A 21,738-nucleotide genomic window follows, 5' to 3' on the forward strand; every position below is an offset into this window, starting at 1 on the left:
CGCCATTGGCGGTATCAACTTGTCACTCAAATGTGGGTGGTAGCCTATTAGTCAACAACTGATAGCTTCAGGAACACCGCTCCACACACTGACATTCAACAGGCTGGCAAGTAGGCAAGGAGCGACAGAAAACTAAGGAATTGTTCTGCGTTTGGATTGGAACATTTAACAGTCAAACTGTTTTACAACTTGGCTTCGATTTTATGTTTTCATTACAATCTCGGATTTTTATATGTAATTTTTATTTAGATGTTATAAATATCGTTTTCCATTAGTTTGCTGCTTTTCATGTGATTTCTTGCTCATATAACTACTAGTATTATGGCCGAAGTAGCCCAGGAACATTTAGTAGAAATCGACCCGGATTTTGAACCACTCTCACGGCCCCGCTCATGCACTTGGCCCCTGCCTCGACCGGAGTTCATAAATCCAGGAGACTCAAACACATCTTCGCCAGCCACGTCAGTGAAACAGGAACCCACCAGCAGTTCCGACTTTATTAGCAGTCTCAGTTTGTTGGAGGAGACTGAAGATTTTCCTGAGCAAAAGCATAACAACTTGTGCAATGATTTCAAGTGTCAGGATAACTGTATCCACGACCAGCCCAGTCAACATCAGCAACAGCTCCCAAACCCTCAGCTCTCGCATCAGCAACAGGTGCCTCTCCTGTCCTCTCCAGTCGGCTCAACATCCTCAGTTGCGGCGACTGCTGCTGCCGCTGCCCAACGTAAAAGTAGCTCATCTCGTCGTAATGCGTGGGGAAATATGTCGTATGCTGATCTCATAACTAAAGCTATTGAGAGTTCCCCAGAGAAGCGCCTCACATTGTCCCAGATTTACGACTGGATGGTGAAGAGCGTTCCTTATTTCAAGGACAAGGGAGACAGCAATAGTTCTGCTGGTTGGAAGGTATGACTTATTTTTTATAATATCGAACGAGAAGTTCAGTTTAATCAAATATGCAAGTTTGTATTTTATAAGCATCATATTTCAAGGTGCAATTCATACCAGCTAACTGGTAGAATCACAAAATAGCTTTTAAGGGGTATACATAACTTATTTTCTAGCTTGACCAGACCACTCCTAGAGCAAGCTCCAGTAATGTTATGTCATCTCCTTTCATTGTGTTGGTAGAGTAACCATGTTATGTCCACTGGCCAATTTCGGCCAGTCTAGTCAGTCATCTGATTTTTCCAGATATTAAAAGTCTGCTGACGAAACAGAGATTTCCATCTATTGATGGAGTTTCCAAAATGTGCTTGACTTTGTTGTTTGAAGGGAGATCTTCTAAAACGCAATTGACATATTATCAGAGTTTCAAATCCTTTAAAATCTAATCCATTGATCACCTTTTACAAAATATGTGTCAGAAGAGCTCTTCATAAGACCCAGTATTCAAAGAAACCATTATCTGAAGTATTAATGAACTGTGGAATGTAGCCAATATTATTACACAAGAAGGGTCCTCAGGTTACGGGTGTGATGAAGTCTGCCCTCCACTCTGGAATGGTATTCTGAGGTGTAAACACAGCTGACTCCACTGTTTCTGTGCTGTCTGCCAGATCCTGCATGTAGGACAGCAGTCTCATTTTAACTGGCTGCTAAGAAACTGTTTGAGTCTTCAGCCAGATTGGAAGGATTTGCTGTGGTATTTTCTAGTCACAGGGTGTTAGGGCTGTCTGTGAAAGCCAAGGCCATAGTCGGAGGCACTTTCGTAAAATAGGCAGAAAAGTGTTGTTTTTCAGTCATGTGCTGACACACTCCATTTTCCCACTGAATATAAAAGTGGTATGCTGTTATCCAGATCACATTTGTATAGAGGTCTGTGCCAGTCTCAAAGGAAATGAGTGTGAATGGTTGATAATGTTTGTAAATGTAAATTACATGAGTAAAATTGTTTTTAGTGAAATATTTGAAACACTTGATTCAACTAAATGATGAGACAGACTAGTTGATGCCATTCCCTTCTTTCATTGTATATTATTTAAATGGTAGTATTTTGTTTGTTTGTGGCTTAAGTTGTTTATCTAAGTATAGCAGCAGTATGTACATGTTTCAGGAGCAGTGTTTACATATGGCACTGTATACTGTAGGTGGTTTTTCTCTTCAACTTCTCTCTGTTTGTTCTACTCACAGTTACTCTGTTCTGCCTGCTCACTATTGACACCAGTAGAACATTTTGTCATTTAGCAGACGCTCTAGTAGAAATCCACCATAGACATGTGCTTGGCATTCCAGAATACCTTGGCATGGGAACTTAACCACCCTATGGGCATGCAACTCATCCTGGCCTGTTGGGGGTGTGGACTGGGAAAATCCCATCCAGCAGTCCTTGAATGACGCAGGTTCCATAACATACTGTTGCAATGTAAACTCCTAATAGACTCTACTCAGAGGAGGAGACAGTGTTTATAGTGTATATTTGATACAGGAGGGGTTTCCTGTGTAAATAATTAACTAATAATAATAATAATAATTGTACTTATATAATTATATATTTTTTGTTTGCTCCTTTCCTTACAGGGAGAACCCTGGTCTTTGTTCCTTTTGACTTTAAGATGCAATGGTTGATGTCCAACCAAGGATTAGGTGCATGTAGGCTATACAATTCATAGACAGGTTGATGATGAATAAAAAGTATTCCAGCTTTACTGACACCATTTACGTGGAGCACCTTCATGACTAAGCACTTAAATCTCTGAACTATAGTAAACAAACAAGCCAGAAGGCGGGCTCAGACAAACACGTGTTAGGGCAGCTAGCACAGTCACTGGCACACAGGGCATTACCACCCAAAGGCACCCAATGACTCATCTAATGCACAAACCAACACTACGACATGGGCCCCCTTGACAAATACCGTCACCTCCACCATAAAACAAGCCAAATACATTTAGTCATTTAGCAGACGCTCTTATGCAGAGCGACTTACCGTAAGTACAGGGACATTTCCCTTGAGGCAAGTAGGGTGAAGTGCCTTGCCCAGGGACATAACGTAATTGGCACAGCTGAGAATCAAACCGGTAACCTTCTGATTACTAGCCCGATTACCTAACCGCTCAGCCACTTGACTCCCCAAATAATAATCTGATTCATACAAAGTACTCTGTAGTCAAGACTAGAGGTTTAGAGATGTGCAAAGTGTAGAGGTGTAGAAGGTTCTCTAGGTCTCCAGGCTACTAAACTTGAAACTTCTAGTCTGTGTGTGAATCTGTGCCAGTAGGGTTGGAAAAAAGGCAGGGAGTCCAGGCCTGCCTGACACTATACCAGGCTGAGGACAGTTGTGTTTCTCAGGCTTCAAGGCACTAGACAGAGCCTGGATCATAATCTCCCTCTGAGCTCCTGTCTTTTTTCTCCAGCCACCTCCAGATTCATAGTTTTTTAACATAACTCCTCAAAAAGCACAATTAATTAGTGTAACTACATCTCCTATCTTTTGGGACTAAGATAAAGAGGGAGAAAAGAAAAAGCAGAGAAAAAGATAACAGGAGAGGCCCCTTTTATGCTTGACTTGAGTGACATTAAGTATTGCATAATGACACATTTACTGGAACCAGGGAGCCATAGGCCAAAGTCTAGTACCTGTGGTTTGTCAGCATAAGAGTGAGGGAACTGTGGCATGCTGGTCTCAGACACACGCAACCTGGCTTCATAATTAAAGCCTTGCTGTCCACTGGCAACACAGACACAGGGTACATTCCAGTGCAGACCATTATATATTTTTTATTGCAACATGTTTTTTCCCTCATCCTATTCCCTTTCGGTTTTACGGTTTCATCTACTGCTATATCTGCTAAGACTCCTGCTTCTCTTCCTCTTTTATAGCACTGAGTAAAATGTGTTTGGTGTGCGGAATAACTATTCCTGATACACTGTTATTAGTGTCTTACAAAACAAAGTATTGTGCGTGTGCGTGTTTAGAGTTCCTAAAACTTTGGTGTTTGTTACTCGAAAAGCAGGAACAATTTCCACATCTAACAGGTACAACCGTTTTAAACTTTTGAATACTTTTTCTAGAAGGCAGTTTTGTGTATCTGCCTTCAGGTACAGTCATGTCTTTTAGTGCAGTGCTAGTGTTTCCCACCTACACCCTACCCTCCTTCCTCTTTAACTCTCCTTTACTAGACTAAGCAGACCTTGTCCGCCTGACTACGGAACAGCTCCCAGATCCCGTGGGACAGAGCATTAGTTCTTCATGATTCAGTAGTGAGAGACTTTCTGTTTGAGAGAGGCTTGGTTTTGTAAATGAGAGAGTTAAGTTAGTGAGAAGCATTGCTGCGTTGCTACTGTGTGGCTGCAGCTGGAAACCTATTGTGTTGGTAATTGGTAAATGATAAAGTTATCATCAATCAGTAATCATTACTGATGTTGTGCTTATTTCCCCTCAAGCCATCAGGCTGAAACAATTAGCAGAAACAGAATACAGGTCACACTGAATACCTTCATGCAAAGAAACAAAATGTTTGCTTTATTTTTGTGTCAAAGGACTTCACAGTGACTTCTTGCAAACCTGTTTGAAAGATTAAAAAAGGCTGACATCCTGCCATTCAACATCTTGATCGTGATCCTAGTGTGTATTTTTGACAATGCTGTCTGTATCAGTACAATTAATCTAGCCTCTGTTGTGTAACTGTTTCTCAACCATTCGCTACTACCTTTTGAGATGGACAACATGCAAATTTAAGCGCTTGCTCACAGGAAGTGTGCCCTTTGAAAGCGGCAAGTGGTGCGTGGTATAGCACTGATGATGTCATCAACAGCGGAAATAGTACAGACTGACACCCACACTGGAGCCTCTTCCTCGTCAATTGTTTCCTTAACTTGTTCATCTTCCTCAAATTCTCCTTTTCCGGTCTCCTCTGTCTTCATTCATTTGCATGAAATTTCATTGCGAAGGGTATTGGGTAGTGACACACTGGGTGGCCATGTATACTGATAAACCCTTATACCATAAGATATTGTCAAATTACACCCCTCCGACACACTCACATACATTGATCATCGAGGTTGGTCTATATTTCGTTTGTGTATTCTGATGTCATGTTTGGACGCAAAGTGAACTTAATTTCATAATGAGCCAATTTGATGCAGTGCACTTGTAGCTATGGTTTCTTCTGAGTCTGTTGACTCATGTATGTCTACTCATAATAGGAAGGTCCGGCCGAAGGTAGCATTTACACATTTTGGTGTACGCCATGCCAACAGAGTGAGGTGGATGGCCAGCTCAATGCTCAGAGGTGTTTTAAGTGTAAACCAGAGAGATGGATTGACTTATTGTCCTGTCCTTTCATCTCCCCCAGTTCTGATGCAGCTTCAACCCTCTGATCTGCAAATATCATAGTCGTTAGACCTCTTAATGGCAGGATTTCATGTTAGTTGTTATGCCATCATCACATTTAATGACTTTACTTATCTTTTTCCACACAAGTCTTCTATGGACCATGAATGTGTATTTGGATTCTCTTTAGTTTGTGAACAAGCTTCCAGCTCACAGGTCCAAAGACCTTGTAGGCAACAGAAGGAACAGGACAAGGAGCATGTCAGCACTGTAGCTGACACTAATAGCCCTTTACACATTAGCAGTTAGTCTCTTGCCCCTACACATTTATTTGGCTCTGACCATGGCCAGCCCACCCTGGCTGCACTGCTGATCACAGTAAAAAAAATGGCAGCTTCACAGACACTGCTCTGTGCTTTCACAGTCACATATTGTGTTGCCCAGAGCAAGGCATGCACATATATTAACATGGTAAGCTTGGCTAGCACACATGGCCTCTGTGTATTAGTACTGGCCTCACAGAACTTCAGTCTATGGTCTGTAATCTGTGAGCGCCTGGACCGCCCATAACACATTACCCTTGTAGCAAGGCAGAGATCACAGATTCTTGTTTTTCAATATTACTTATGGATACAGGGAATCATTCCACTTGTCAGTCCGGGCTGACAGTGCTACCCTTATGAGACTGTCAGAACTGGTAAATTAAAAAGAATGATCTCAGAAATTAACTTGGGTCTTTGGACCACTGTCTCTCAGTAAAGGTGGTTGAGTAGCTTGCGATGTTTATGTCTGGGCTGTGAGGCGTCGTGCAGTAGGGGATGTTCAGTAGTCATGTCGGTAAGACCTAAAAGCCAGACATTGTGGAATTATTTTTCTCTGGATTAATGCTCAGTTATAGTTTTGATCAGAACATGGTAACTTTCTAACCCCTCAGTGTGCACATCTCCTGACTGTGTACTAATTAGGCCTTCTGTGCTTCGCATTTGTTTAGCTAGGTCTTCCTTTGCGGATACAAGGCAAGAGGAAGTCTGCTTATAGCCCTCTTCTTGGCTCCTTTTCGACTCCCCTACAGTGCCTTGCAGCTGTGAGAGAGTATACAGTTGTTTGTGCTGGATATAAGTAGGATTTAACATATACCTACATGTTTATCTGTGTTTGTAAGACACCCACTAATCTCTGTGTGCCAGACTGACCCATGTAGAGAGACTATAAGAGTGTATACAGCTATGTGTAGAATCGTGCAATACAGCTTGCCAAAAACTTGGCATCTGCAGCCTAAGGCTATACATTGGATGAGGAAGTATTGTATAATATTCATTTAGAAATATTGCAGCTATGTACTGTAGCATCTTGTGACAGTTTTGAAAAATTGACTTTCTAACAATCCAGGCAAATATATATATTTTTGAAGTTCTTCTTTGAAATGGATGTCGAATAGCTGGTCCCACTCACAAAACTCCACAGAAGAGGTTCTGTTTGTGAGTCTCCTCTCCCTCACTCTCTCCTAAATTCAATTATTGGAAGTTGACGTCAGTCACCGACAAAGGGTCTCTTTTGTGACTCTAGTTTTCAGCAGCACGAGTGTGGGATCAGCTGTGTTCAGGAGGGTATATGCATCGTGACCTGAAGGAGCTGCTTGACCATATCCCATGTTCTGATTTGAGTTCAGTCTCCTTTTTGACAGCAAACCAGAAGTAATATCTGTCATAACTGTCCCATGTGTTGAGGGTCTAAATGGTCCTTGCCTAAGTCCTTGGCAACGTGTCCTGTTGCCCAGTGCTACAGGGACCTAATCACAAAAGCCATTTCCTGTTCTCTCAACTCTTTTAATGAAATCCTGGTTATAAATATAAAGAGACAACCACACATTAGATTTCCTCTCCACTTCTTCTCAAGGACCTTTTATGAGCTTTTTATGTCTTGTTGAATTTACTGTAGTAAGTAGGTCAGTGAAGGGACAGTCCTTGTGTTGGTGATGAATAACTTACTATATCAATCAGCAAACAAATGAAGTCGTCATTTCTTGAATAGCCTGTATTTCAGTAAATCAATATGCACACAATACATTCATGTCAATTGACATATACTCAAGTCGGTTAATCACCGTAGGTCATTTCCAAATGTTTTTCTGTAGGGAAAGAAAGCACATGGAAATGAGCTTATTTGACATTACATTGTATTCATCAGTACATCAGAAGTGCATAGTTTAACAGTATTTTGTTGGTTAGAGTCAAGGAACAGTCAGTATTTTGCCAGACATTGTGCTAAAATAACATTTTACAATAACATCTAAACGAGAACTTTACACAGCCATGGCTCTCTTCGTCTCTCTTAGAACTCACATGGAATGGTGTCAGGTCTGATACACTTATTGAAGGCACAATTCCATAAGACTAATGGCTGTGTCTAATTTAGCTTCCACCTGACATTACAGACCACTGTCTTCCTCTTCTTTTAGTGAGTTCTAGTGACTTCCCTTTTGAGAGGGAGGCCTACTGAGATGCTTAAGCTAATGACAGGTCTTGGGTGTCTCGTCTCCTCAACACAACACTTCAGCTCAGTCCAAGAAAGCACAAAGACCTCTCTCAAGTTTAGCAGGGTGAACCCACTGATTTCTCTCCAGCTGACTTCAGAACTCAGCTCATGTGAAACTACTCTGCAGACTATGTATGTTTTCAGCGAAGAAGGCGAGTCAAACTAGATACCCTTTTACCTGTTTTGATGTGTTTTACAGAGCAGGTTTCAGTAGGGGCTCTGGTTAACTCAACTAGTGTTCTGTGTGAAGTGTTATGTTCTTATGCTCAGGATTCTTCAAAACAGAAGTTGACATTTGAGTTAGTTGGAGAGTGGACTTTTGTGACCCAGACTTCTGTGCCAGGGGCCTTTAGAGACAGGCTAAGGAGAGCACAGTGCTCTAAGAGGGAGAGGGGAGGAGAAGCCTGGTAGGAGCGAAAGAGATGAGGAGGGCACCACATTTGTGTGGCCTTTCAGCAACCCTGGCAGGAAGGCAGTTTGAAACAGCACACTGTGTCCAGGACTGCTCAACACACTATCTCAAATTCCCCTTTACCCACACTGGTTCTCTCACACACAGTTTCACTGACTCATTGACTCACTCACACACACATATACACACACAATAAATAGCAACATATAGCCAATTGTCTTTCAACCACAAAATGTAGACCATTTCAGATTTAATTCAGTGGATAAAATGCCAACGGTATGGTGTTAATTAAGCTAACTCTGCAGTACCCGTGTGACTCCAAACTATGTGGCTTGCATTCCATCCGTATTCTTTCCCTCACAATCACAGTTTCCTGAAAGGCAGGAAGTCAGCCCTGTTTCCTGTCACAGCACCCTTTAATGTGGTCACATCCTTGTGTGTCCAGAGAAAATCTGTTTATTATGAAGTTAGGCTTGGACAGAATACAAGTTCATTTGCATCTAGCTATTAAACTGACTAATTCCTGAACATTTTGTTCATTTAAGAAATGCTTTTATCCAAAGCAACATACAAATAGTGCATATAGAAACAATTAAGGATCATACTGTAAGTGCATAGTTCTACAGTATTTTGGTAGTCCGAGTCAAGGAATAGTCTGTTGCAAGAACATCTCAATTCCCCAACTACAGTCTTACAATGATGTCTCGATGACATTAGTGCCTAGTACAGTGCAGCAGAAACAAAGCAATTTATAAGTGCAACATCAATTACTGCACATTAATAGTGCAGTTTCATGCCAGCCAGATTACAATAACTGAGAGCAATAATATATAAGTAATAATAATTCTCAACAATACCGATTGGAATAAATGTATACATGAAGGTTGAAAATACATGCTTTCATCTTTTTGATACAGTGGGAGGGTGGTGTTGTCATGTTTCTATGCAGCACCAGATTAGACTGTCTTCCAATCAGACCTAGACTTCCTCCAAACCCCGCACACTTTCAACCTTGGGATGGTATGTTGATTGTGTTGGCTGAGAATTATACTTGAACTAACTGTTGAATTACTAAAACTGAATTCTAAGTCAAAGTTTTCTAAGATACTATCAAGCCAGCCATGATTACATTTGAACTTTTAACACATTGCATATTTCAAATTTTAATATTCCTATTTACTGCAGCCAGCAATAAATTAGCAGGGTCGCCCTTGACTGTTTGGAAGGAAATGGTCTCAGGAATCTGTCAGAATAATTATACGTGAACAGAACGGGAGGTGAAATCAAGGTAGGCTGCAGTAATTGGTTAATGACATGTGCCTCGTTATTTGGCATTAAAGGCAACTGTGGGCTTTGGCTGTCAATCCCACCCTGCATCTAGACTCCCTACCCAAATACAGTGTTTACATTTGCCAAGCCAGTTAACAATAGCTGCACACTTTCTCTCTCCTTCGCAAACACACACATAAACCCACACACACACACTTTCCACCCTCCTGCATCCAAACACACTCCCTGCCAAAGTCTCCCCACACAGCATAAGGAGTTCTGCCATGGTATTTCCCATCCTCTTTTATGGGCCTGTGATGTCTTATGCTGGATCTCTGTCTTATCCCTTGACACTTCAAAGGGTAAAATATGCTCTGAGAAGGTTTTGCGACAGATTGCATTGAATCTTCCTTCTGCAGCAGTCTATCACAGGACCAACACATTAACTAGGCTACAGCCTACAGCAGACATGCAGTAGGAGTGGCACTCTGTTCATGGAAACTATTGGTTGAGCAAGTCAGACGACTTCATTTGTAACAGGCCAGTTTTCAAGCCGTGGGTCATGTGTCAACACAGATGGTTTTCCCCGGAGGGGAAGAGCAGACATGAAGGTGATGAGAGGAGAGAAAAGAAGTAGAAACAAGTAACAGTAGTTACAAGGATAGCCATAGTGCAACAGCCTTGTGGGCTAATCTCTTTGTGTCCAAAGAATCCCCATGAATGGGGAAAAGGGTTACTAAAATACTGTGCCAGTGTGTGTGTGCCAGTGGGCGTGACAACATAGATTAGGGCCAAAATTTACTGTAGTCCTAACAACCAAACAAACCAGACAACAAGAGTTTCCTTCTCTCTGAACAGGGAGGTTTAGGGTGTTCTATATTAAGACCACACATTTTCCTAATATAAATGTTCTTTCGTCTGATGGATTTTTCTAATGCCTTATTCACTGCAGTAAATAAAGGGAGAGATTATCCACAGGTGTGGCACAGTGCAATGCTAGTGTGAGCAGTCAAGTCTTTCTCTTTGTATTCAGTTTTATGTGCTGGGGAAACACATAGGTCAATTGTCAGGGATACTATGATAGGGTCAGTGATCTATTGTAACGAATTATATAGGAGGAGCAATCTTTAATGTGTCCTTAGGTACCAGAACTATACTGCTCACTCTATTGAAAAAAAAGGTCTTAAGACTCTCCAAATGTCGTACTTGTTACACAAACTGAAACTTCTCTTTCTTCCGCAGAACTCCATCAGACACAACCTGTCCCTGCACAGTCGTTTTGTGCGTGTGCAGAATGAAGGCACGGGTAAGAGCTCCTGGTGGATGCTCAACCCAGATGGAGGAAAGAGCGGCAAGTCTCCCAGACGCAGAGCTGCCTCCATGGACAACAACAGCAAGTTTGCCAAGAGTAGAGGGAGGGCTGCAAAGAAAAAGGTAAACAGGCCAACTCCTGCCTTCCTATACACAGTATATTGATCGTCAAATGTCTTCGTTTTTCTTTTCTGTATCTGCCTCTTACACTTGAATGTAGAATAGCTGTTTGTGTGTAATGTTTAACGCTCACTCTCTTAACCCTGTAGGTTTTGCTCCAGGGGGGGCTTGATGGTGGAGGAGACAGCCCCAGTCCCTCCTACTCCAAATGGCCCGGTAGCCCCAACTCGCACAGCAATGATGACTTTGATGCCTGGAACGGCTTCAGGCCTCGCACCAGCTCGAATGCCAGCACGCTGAGTGGACGCCTCTCACCTTTCATGCCCGAGCAAGATGACCTTGGTGATGGGGAGATGCACATGGTGTACCCAGGATCCTCTGGAGCCAAGATGACAGCCACCCTGCCCAGCCTGTCAGAGATGACAAGCTCGCTAGTTCACCACAGCTCCGAGAATGTCATGGAGAACCTTCTGGATAACCTCAACCTGCTCTCCCCCAAGAACTCTCAAGCGGGCAGTGGTGGCACGGTCCAGGTTTCCTCCCAATCCTCCCCCTCCACCATGATGCAGAGTAGCCCTGGCTATCCCCCCTTCAGCTCCTCCACCATGGGTCCCCAGCCCCAGCAGGACTATCACAAGTGCATGTATGGCCAGGCAGGGATGACGAGCCTGTCCCCCATCCCCATGCAGTCTTTGCCTGAGAGCAAGCCCAGTTATGGCCCCTCTTTGGGCCCTTACAGCTGCCCTGCTGGCCTGCTGAAAGAGCTGCTCACCTCTGATGCAGACCCCCGTGGGGACCTCCTGCCCACAGTGGAGACAGTGGTCTCCCAACCCAATGGGGGCCGCATGCTGCCCCCCTACAGCACAGGGCAGCATGGAGCCAAGTTGATGGGAGGGCGTAATCCTCACCCACATGGTCTTCACCACCCCCACACTCACACAGGACACACCCAAGCCCCTCCCACTTCAGTGGCCATGAACGGACGCGCACTCATGTCCTTGTCCAGCATGAGTCACAGCGGGGGCTCGGTTTGCCTGCCCATGGGGAAGAGCCCCATGCAGATGCCCTACGGCCTGTCTGCCCACCTAGGGAGTGGGGGGATGCCTGGGTACTGCCCACTCAACCCCACTGGCTACGGGCGACCCAGCATGCCCATGATGCCCCACCCAGAGAAGTTGCCTAGCGACTTGGATGACATGTCCATTGAGAGGTTTGAGTGTGATATGGAGTCCATCCTCCATGACACTCTGATGGACGGGGACTCACTTGACTTTAACTTTGAGCCCATAGCCTCCCAGCAGGGGTTTCCCCATGGGGTAAAGACCACCACACACAGCTGGGTGTCAGGCTAGAGGAGTCGACCAGGACAGAGCAATGACAAACCCAGGACATTCTCACACATATTGATATCTTGACCTCAAAGCTCACTGAAACTGTCTTATGAATTGTGTGTGGTACAGGACACAATTGCTATGCATCTCAGAATGGCAAATTTCCAAATCCCAAAAAGCTACCCTTGTTCATCCTTAAGTGCCCTGCTCAATCATCTACACTATAGACATATAGATGTCATAGAGACTTTTTCCACCATCATTCTGTTTTCTGCAGATGATGACCCCAGATTTCAAAGCAACATCAGCTATTTCTCAGAAATACAATCCAAGTGCCAAACACCTTTGTCTTCATTTCTGCGTCACATTTAATTGCATATATTTAAATCCATCTTTTCAGTTAAAGAAAAATGGGGTCAACTTTTTTAGTAACACCTTGTAGTAAGTGTTCATTTGCTACCATGTAACTATGTAGCAAGACGTATTGTAACAACATGTAGTTCTATAGGAACCAGTATATAAAAGTAGTTACACTTTATTACGTTTAAGTGATACAAGTTATTTGGAAGGGAAAACTGGTATGGGGGAGGCTCTCAGGGGTACGTTAGTAGTAATAGTAATGTTAATATGATTTGATCTTCATCTGCCCCTTTGCAATATTCACATACACTCCTCTACCAAAATACCTTTTGCTATAACCAGTACAGCCCTTAACCCTTGATACCATGTAATTACATTCCAATTCCTATGTATCTGCAATTATGTTACTATAAGTATTGCTGTTTAGGTACACGATAGTTGATGTACACTTCATGTTACTGCTCTGTTTATTTCTGATAGTGCCAGCTTTGTACCAGCCACAACAACCTAACATTAAAATAAATAGCCGTATATGACTTAAATTAAATTGTGTTCCTGCTCTCTGTAAACACAGAGTTGTGATGTATAGAGGTATAGAGGAGATGTATAGAGGTAATGTGACATTGAAAGAAAAACAGCAAACAACAGCTATTTTATATTTCATAATTTTGAACCAGATTAAGCACACAAATGCACTGTTGATTGCAAAGCTTAAGTCTTTTCCCAGGCTTTTGACTATGCATCCATAGTAGTCAAAACATAACTGGAAATACATTGCCGTGTGCTGCCCCTTTACAACATCCACTTATCCCTTACACCCCTACCCCATACTGTGCCTTCTTGCACTTTTGTAATAACGTACACCGCTAACGCTAAATACCATTTAATTACATAGCAATTCCTACGTACTTACAATGTTTTTACAATAGGTATTGCAATGTAGTTGACGGATTGTAAAGTGTTTTTCCTATCCTGTACCCTCAATCATTGTACAATATGTCATGTTTATAAGATATGAATGTATATTTGAATGTATAATATATTCAGTTTTATTTTGTACAGTGTTTACAGAATGACAATACAAAGCTCATAAGCAAATGTGCTATACATTACAAAGAAATCCGTATCAGATAGTTTCATACGGAACAGGGTGCAATGGTACTCAACTCAACCTTAGGGTGCTTCTCATCATGCTGTAAACAAAGCTCACCAGTGTCTTGTAAAAACAGAAAACATATTAAGTATATAATTGAAACCACATGAAAATGCGTTACTAAATATTGTGTATTTTGATTTATTTTTAATGCAATTAAATTTTAATTATGATTATGAACCATGATTGTAAATTGTAAATCATACAATGTATGGACATGTCAGGATGATTCTCTGCTAAGTTTGTCTCAGAACCCTTGAAGTGACTACTCCAGGGTTCTTCACTGTGCCTAAGTAGTAGTTCATAACTATGCTCATGAAGTTCATTTAAACATTTTCTGCTTAGGGTTTTATAGAAAAACTATATTTACTCTTCAGATGCTAGTCCCCTGACCCTGGTAGATAACCATAACTGATCAATCACGTAGAGATGGTTTATCCAGATCCCCTGGTACCAGACCATTCCCTGGTTCCAAGGCAGTGGAGATCTTGGTGGGTTTACAGTATGTGGCTTGACGCTTTAATGTTGAGTAGTATAGTCTGTCCTATACTAGGTCTAAACTCAAATAGCGCTGTGACTAATCAGGGCTGCGTTTCCAGAAAGCGTCGTAAGCCTAAATTGATAATAGAATGTATCGTGCAACGAATCTTAGTTTTACGGGCCGTTTGCCAAAGACATCGTAGCTAAAGTGTCTCTTGAAAATTCGTAGCTCTTGAAAGCGCATAGATTAGTCTACTCCTTACGAGCATGTTTGGGAAACATACGTAAGAAATATCAATGGTTTCGTTTTTTGCTCTATCGTTGCTACGATCCATCGTTATCTGGAAACGCAGCCCAGACTGTGTCCTCTTCAGCCAAGATTATAAATGTATCCTTGATTTGTTTTCATAGATTGACCCCTTCTCATTTTATGATAAATGTCAAATGGACAAGCTGGTCATATATGTCCGCAACGTTTAGCCAAGCTTTCACTCCCGTTCCTGATTTGGTCTCACTATTGTTGATTGGTGAGTAGGAGATGACATTTGATCTGTTATCTATGGGAGATGATGACATTAACGTCCCTCTCTGAAAGACTTAACCCAGTGGGACAAATCTCAGCCTTCAATACTTGATGAGAACCATGGTGTTCTATATCGTATAGCTTGTACATTTGCATTGTATGTTTTACCTTGGTATTTGTATGTAAAACACTGTTATTATCGAACAGCATGGATTTAATTGTCAAATCATATCTGGGACCTCATTCATAATTATGCATTGCTCATCATTGTTCATAGATATGGTTTGTATTCTGGGCTGCTGCTCATGAACTTGGTTGGCTTCAAGATTTGAAGATCATTGATTTTAGACTGTTGTCTGGTTGAAATGTCTGAGTAATAGCATGTATATTGAATTTAATATCCCACTTTAACATCTTTATGTTCACTGTATGATTTTCAACTAAAACCACATAGATGTTAATAATAATATTGAAAAAAGCTATTATTTAAATTTTTATGAGGCTCCGTTCAAAGGCCTTTCCAACAGCTGCCGTGAGGCTTTGTAACCAGATTGCATTGTATGTTGTCCAAAATTATATATTGCGCCAGTCAAGATATCCTTAAACCATAGGCATAGAAAACTGTAATCAGTTCAAAGAATTGTAAATGATTGCTTTGCAAATTATTCTACTGTATCTATGCATTGTTCCCCTTGAGTATATGTTGGTATTGTTATATTTCTATTGACTTTGAACTGATGACCGAGAGTTTTATTGTATCATAGCTGTGATAAATTAAGTCTGGTCAGAAGTCTGTTTCAGATAGCTATACTGTATGATAAAACATGAAGTATATCGTGAATAGTTGATAGAATGATTGACATGCAAAGCTTTTTATAAACTGACATGTCATTCTTGTATTTAGCAGAAGTTTGTAGGAAAATATAAAATATTGAAGAAAAAAAGTATAAACCTGCTGATTAAAATGCATTTTGGACCAATATAGAATAATATTGCACTTTTACTTTAACTTTTTATAACTACAGCTCCTTCTGAAAGTAAGCTTTTCAAAGTCAAACAAACTTTACATTGTTGTTTACAAACATTCCATTGCTTAACATATGTACATGTATACATTTAAATTGTGGTATGTGATTTGCAGTCAATACAAATATACAAATTGTTCATCTGTAATGTATTAAATCATAATTAGATGTACTTGTGTAATGAGATTGAATTTCTTGGAAGGGTGATAAGAATAAGATTCACATAGGTCAAAGTCCCCTATGTTAGTTATAATTGCAGGTTTTGCATGTACTGGCTGTAGGTGCTTCCCGGCTCTTGTAAGGTTGAGACGGACTCACGATCCCCAGGAAAATGCCATAAACCATGCACTATATGAGATGAATGTAGATGGCATCAAGTACTTTTTTGCTTAACTCTTTACAGGGCAGCAGGTAACTCAAAGTGCATTCCATTTCAGAGAGATGGGAGCATTAATGAAACAGTGAGAATGGAACTACTGGCCAGCAAATGACTCTGGTCCATCAACTACATTTGAAAGCAGGTGGTAAAGATCAACACCCAACTAAAGAGATAACATTCTCCATGATCCCCTTCCTACAAAAAAACTCAAATTAAAATGTTGTATTAGTTGTCAGAGGGGAGGGGGGGGCGTCATAGAGCAGGAAGAAGGACCTCCCTCAGCAGGCCCCTCGTGAGAACACTGGAGAATGCAGATGTGGCCTCCTGCCACATACATAAGCGATGATTATATGGCCCCGGGCAGGAAGAAGCGAAGAACAGGGAGTTTGTCACCTGGGCAGTGTCAGGACAAATACCCACAGACAGCTGAGAGTTCACCCACTCAACTCCTACATTCTCTCTCTTTGTATTAGACTCAATCTGCTCCAGAATTAATCTCTGCTTTAGACTCTCCCTGCTCCATTGCTTACCATTCCCTACAGTATTCCTGCCTTGTTTCCCCTGAGGTCAAGAGAATTATACACCCTAGTGGTTCAGACAGGAATGCTATAAAGTTGTAGAGCCAAATGTTTTGGATGAATGAAAGAAAAGGAATATTTGAAATAATCAGATTCAAACACTCATACAGTCAATCACATACTTATAAATATTCTCAGAAAGAAAAAAAGAATTCCTTTTTGTACCCCTGAGTTATTAATAATACTGCTATTTATAACAGAGCTACAGAGAGTGCTGTGTAAAAAGGCTGCAGTGTATCATGTTCTTAATTGGAGTGGCAAGTGTAGCATGAGGTCCTGGTTGGGGACATAAGGATGAGTCTTCTATTAATGGCCATCACAAAAATACATGAGCTAAAAGCTGCATCCAAACGCACTCAAACGGGGATCCTCAGATAAACAACCTGCTCAAAATTACATATAAATAGAGATCGAGAAAACAAACGACAGACGGTGAAAAAAGAGAAACATATATTTACCTCTTGTGTTGGTGTGGACCAACCAGCCCAGCTTCCAGGTGGGATTGGTGTCCTGGACTGACCCCTGTGCTGTGCAATGACAATGCCTTCTTGCTTTCCTTCTCCCTATGTATGAGACTTTAATTTACATTTACATATAGTCATTTAGCAGATGCTTTTATCCAAAGCTACTTACAAGAAAGAGCACAAGGTGCATAGGTCAATGATCAAAAACTGATCATGTGGGTATATGGGTAGCCAAAATATGAAGTATACATTGTGAAAAGCAAATAAGAGCCAATGGGTAGAACCAGAAGAGCATGTTGTTTAAGTTACAATTAAACAACGTGATCCTCGAAAGTGCCCACACTTTACCTGGAGGAAAGCAAGCAACAATAATATAATTCACCGCAAGAACAAGTAGTTAAATCAGTTACAACTAACCAACAAGTGTAACAAGTCCTCGGGTCAAGTTTCCAGGTATGCTGTCATACTCATACTCATACTTGATGCAGCCATTCTACTGACAGCATCTCCAACACATTTTCATAGAACTTTCATGAATCAGTGACTCCTAAAGCAGTAGTGTACTTAGTTTCAATGTGTGTGTGTGTGAATGAATTCATGTTTTCCTCAGAAACCTAGCTGCATCATCGCATCACAACCACATTTTATTTTCTATTAATACTAATATTCTGTTATATGGGACAAAGAGTTTTGAATAAAGTTCAGCATGTTGAGCATGTTCAGCCTTGTAGAAAGAAGGTCCAGAATCTCAACTGAATCATTTCTATCAAATAAAAAATGGTTGTCAAGAAACCTAATGAGTTAAAGAATGTTATGACAAAGCTGTCAGATTATCATTCATGCAAACTGCAACAAAAAAACAGTCAGAGAATTTGTATTTTCCCTCAAATCATGAAATACAGTTGTATGCACATTGCAGTAAGCTGAGACTGGCATGCAAGTTGTGTTATTTCCTTTTCAACACCAGTGGGATTGTGAAAGAGTCTTACTCATATTCTGAAGCCCAGAAATGGGGTCAACAGTTATGGCTTTCAGTTCTGAGAATAAAAAAGCTACAATCCTTCATTCCAGCTTAGTTTTCTGTTTATGATTCAGACACAGTCACATAATTCTGCTGTCTAAGGATGTTAAAAGTCAATTCTCTCTACTTGACATTATCCTATTCAGGTAACATAAATACAATACATTCTAAACTGATCTCATATTGTGGACACATTTTTAGTTTTCTGGGACATCTACTAGGACATGAAAGCTGTTGCACTGATATATGTATATCTTAGATATGCATATTATATTGTTATATATACGCTGGGTGGTACTCTGTGTTAGAACTGTTGCATATTCACATATTGGCCTTGTTGCTGCTCAGCAGTGCACCTAAATCATGAATGGTGAGGCAGGATCAAATTATCCTATTGGTGCATTTAGTCATTCAGGCACTGATGCAGATGTTCACATGTATGTTTGATTCTGCTTCTCCACTATAAATGCATGTTAACAGCTCCACATTTGTTTACCAATTATGCAAAAATACATCGGAAAACGACACGATGTGCAATGTTGTTTGGTACAACTGAAAAACATGCATCCAAAACAAAACAAGGTAGTATCCGATTGTGTTACGTGTGCACCTTGGCAGCCAGATTCACTGCTCTAGCTGGATGTTTGTGTCCTGTTCTTGGTTCCCATGAAAGACTCGGCTAATGTCTTCTAAAGACAGAACCATAACAAACAAAACCTTAAGAACACGGTGAGTCATTGTGTGGTCAGTCCCTTCTGGCCATTGTAAACAACCACAGACACATTTTAGACACTCATAAGGTATTAGGTAATCTCGTGTTACCAGGAATATATGCACTTTATTTCGAACAGGTTTTATAGAATATATGAGTATCTCATGTTGCTCATTGTATAATGTGAGAGCAAATAAGGGCAAATAGAGATCATATAGCCAGCAGAAACGGAGCAAGAGAGGACAAGAAGGAAATGCCTTGTGAAACAAAGCAGAAATTATAGTTTTACATGACAACTAACTCTGTTACAATACGTTTCCCAATGGAACTACTATAAATAGGTAGCCTATTTGGGTTAGGCTATGAGATGCGTGTTGTCATGTAGCCTAACCTCACCATTGTTGGCCATTAACTCTACATACAAAGATTAAATTGAGTTTAGTCTTTGTATGCTATACCTTTGGTTTGTCAGGGCCATGGACACTTCCTTGAACCTACAAGAGAGGGAGACTATTTTCAGAATTTCTACTACTTTTTTGTTGAAAGTTGGATATGCTTGCTAAAGCCAATGCCCCTTAAAGTCCCCTAACCATTATGTCCTTAATTGAGTTAGAATGCTAATGCTCCAAAGCTGGTCTCAGCCATGTGTGCTTAACCACTCACTTCTCAGAGTGGTTCAAGGAGGAGACCATGTCAAGAGGCATGGCTGCTCTATGCTGGCTGCACAGTATGAGGGGACTGGTTGTAATTCCTGGGACAGGTCACAGCATAGTGCCAGGGAATTAGAGAAGCCGACTGCAGGAGGGATTTTAATTTGTGCTGCCATGTGCAAAGGCATGCCCCCTGCCCCACCCCCAGACTGGGTCTGTTCCTGCGATTAGGCAGCCGGGTGTATTCTTAGCAGTGGGGACAAGCGGGACAACATGCACAAAGGAACAGTTTGGATTCATTCAGTTGGACTGTCTTCCCTTCAAGTCATGATGTCAAGTAAAGCAATGTCTTTTTGTAAAACCAGAATGCTATTTAGTGTCACTTACCACAATGCTAATAATAGAATAGTTCTATTCTACTAGTATAGAGTAGTACTTGAGATTGACTGACCAGGGAGTCATTAAACAGCTGACAATCATTATCAGATAATACGGTACAAAGGTATTAGTTATATGCAACATATTTAATTCATGTCACGTAACAAAACTTGTGAAATCTTTTATTTTTCAACAGATAATTATCTGTTTTGACAGTTTTTTTCTCTATTTAGAGAACGTGCATGATACACAATACACACAATATAGTTGTTGAGGTGATTCATCTGTATACATTAGTACAGTGCATTAGTCACATACAGTACTGTAAATCTACACAAAATTATGACTTATTTGACTAACCCTTCCATCTGTGAGCTAAATATCAATGATGACCTCATAATGAGGAGCCCTGCAGTAATCACCATGATGCTCTGGGTCCCAAGGGGGGGCTGTCTCTTGGCACACTCAATGAGTACTGTCTCATCGCCACGGTGACAGATTCCCATGAAAGGAGATGAGCAGCAGCTCGCTAAAGAGCAACAGTAAATACCTCATCGAAGTAATCCCTCTCTTAAAAACAACCTTTGACACTTGACAATGTGTCAAGTGTCAATTTTTTCTGACTTGTTTTTATCAATTATGTTTCATCATGAATCTAGGTCCACCACAAGTCAATCTCAGAGTACATGAGCTGTGAATGTTTCCCTGTTTCCAAGGTGAAGGGAGTACCTCCACTCTTGGGGAAGCCTGGATGGGGAATGAGCTGGGTTTCTCTTTAATGAGCTGGGGACAGGATGAAAATGATCACCTTGACTCATACGGGAAGTTGAAGCCAGGCTACTGGGGACTTGTTATATGTACAGCAAAAGGAAAGGTGAAACTTCGAGTGAAAGACTCATTTATAGCTATGTATGTATAGCAGTGTAGTAGACAAGGATTTCTGCATAGGTATGAACACTAGAGACTTTGACATGCATAAAACACCATTGAATATTACAGTGCAATAATGAATTATACATGACATTTCATTGCATATGATTCTGTGAAAAACTGAATTTCAAATGGAACATTGCTATCAATGTCATTTTTGACCTCATGTTAATGGATTGCAGTTTGTTAATACTGAGTTCATTGTTCCCGTTGATTGCTTTCCCATGTGCGTAATCAAAGATTTGTATGTACACGTACAGTAAGTGTTATCAGAGCTCACCACCTGCCGCATTCTGCTACAATGTGCTCGATCCTTATCCGGGAGTCTCTCCAGCTCCATCTATCATCCCTGGCTGAAGAAGGAGACATCATGCTGGGCAACCTGCGCTCCATCACCCAGCCAGACCTGCGCTTCATCACCCAGCCAGACCTGCACAGCATGAAACAGCAGACCCTGAGAAAGACATTGGATTGCAGCTATCTTAACCAGGAACTCAAAGCAGCACCCTATTATACACACATCTTTCCAAAACCATCAGACCAAATATTCCTCTATAATAAATTATATCCAGACAAAAAGATTTTGGGTTAGGGTTCCACTTTTTTGAAAGTGTGGACCGTAATATTATGACTAGGGCCACAATGCTTGTATGATCCATAATGGAACTTGTACAGTATGTGTTTAGTATGATGATTTAGTATGAAACCATCAATAAAATAATGCACAACTTTCATAACTTGTGACACAACATACTTACCCAGAAAGCGTGAGAACGTGTGGTCCACTGTTTCATATTCTGCATTATGAAATGTGGATGAAAGTATCTGG

General features: G+C 41.1%; 1 protein-coding gene across 1 annotated transcript; it reads left to right on the plus strand.

Annotated features, from left to right (window-relative positions):
• The first annotated feature begins 94 nt into the window (after positions 1 to 94).
• On the plus strand, positions 95 to 15,963 carry foxo1a (forkhead box O1 a). Its single transcript, XM_047036325.1, has 3 exons — positions 95 to 909; positions 10,737 to 10,928; positions 11,075 to 15,963. The coding sequence occupies exons 1-3, from the start codon at positions 322 to 324 to the stop codon at positions 12,275 to 12,277; spliced, it is 1,983 nt and encodes a 660-aa protein (XP_046892281.1). The 5' UTR covers positions 95 to 321; the 3' UTR covers positions 12,278 to 15,963.
• Positions 15,964 to 21,738: the final 5,775 nt, after the last annotated feature.

The sequence above is a fragment of the Hypomesus transpacificus genome, chromosome 15, assembly GCF_021917145.1.
Source record: "Hypomesus transpacificus isolate Combined female chromosome 15, fHypTra1, whole genome shotgun sequence".
In the NCBI taxonomy this organism is placed as follows: domain Eukaryota; kingdom Metazoa; phylum Chordata; class Actinopteri; order Osmeriformes; family Osmeridae; genus Hypomesus; species Hypomesus transpacificus.

Bases quoted from the DNA above. Each gene is read 5' to 3' on its own strand.
- foxo1a (XM_047036325.1), top strand. From the start codon at position 322: ATGGCCGAAGTAGCCCAGGAACATTTAGTAGAAATCGACCCGGATTTT. The intron at 910-10,736 runs GTATGACTTATT...TTTCTTCCGCAG, and splicing joins ATAGTTCTGCTGGTTGGAAG to AACTCCATCAGACACAACCT. The intron at 10,929-11,074 runs GTAAACAGGCCA...TTAACCCTGTAG, and splicing joins GGAGGGCTGCAAAGAAAAAG to GTTTTGCTCCAGGGGGGGCT.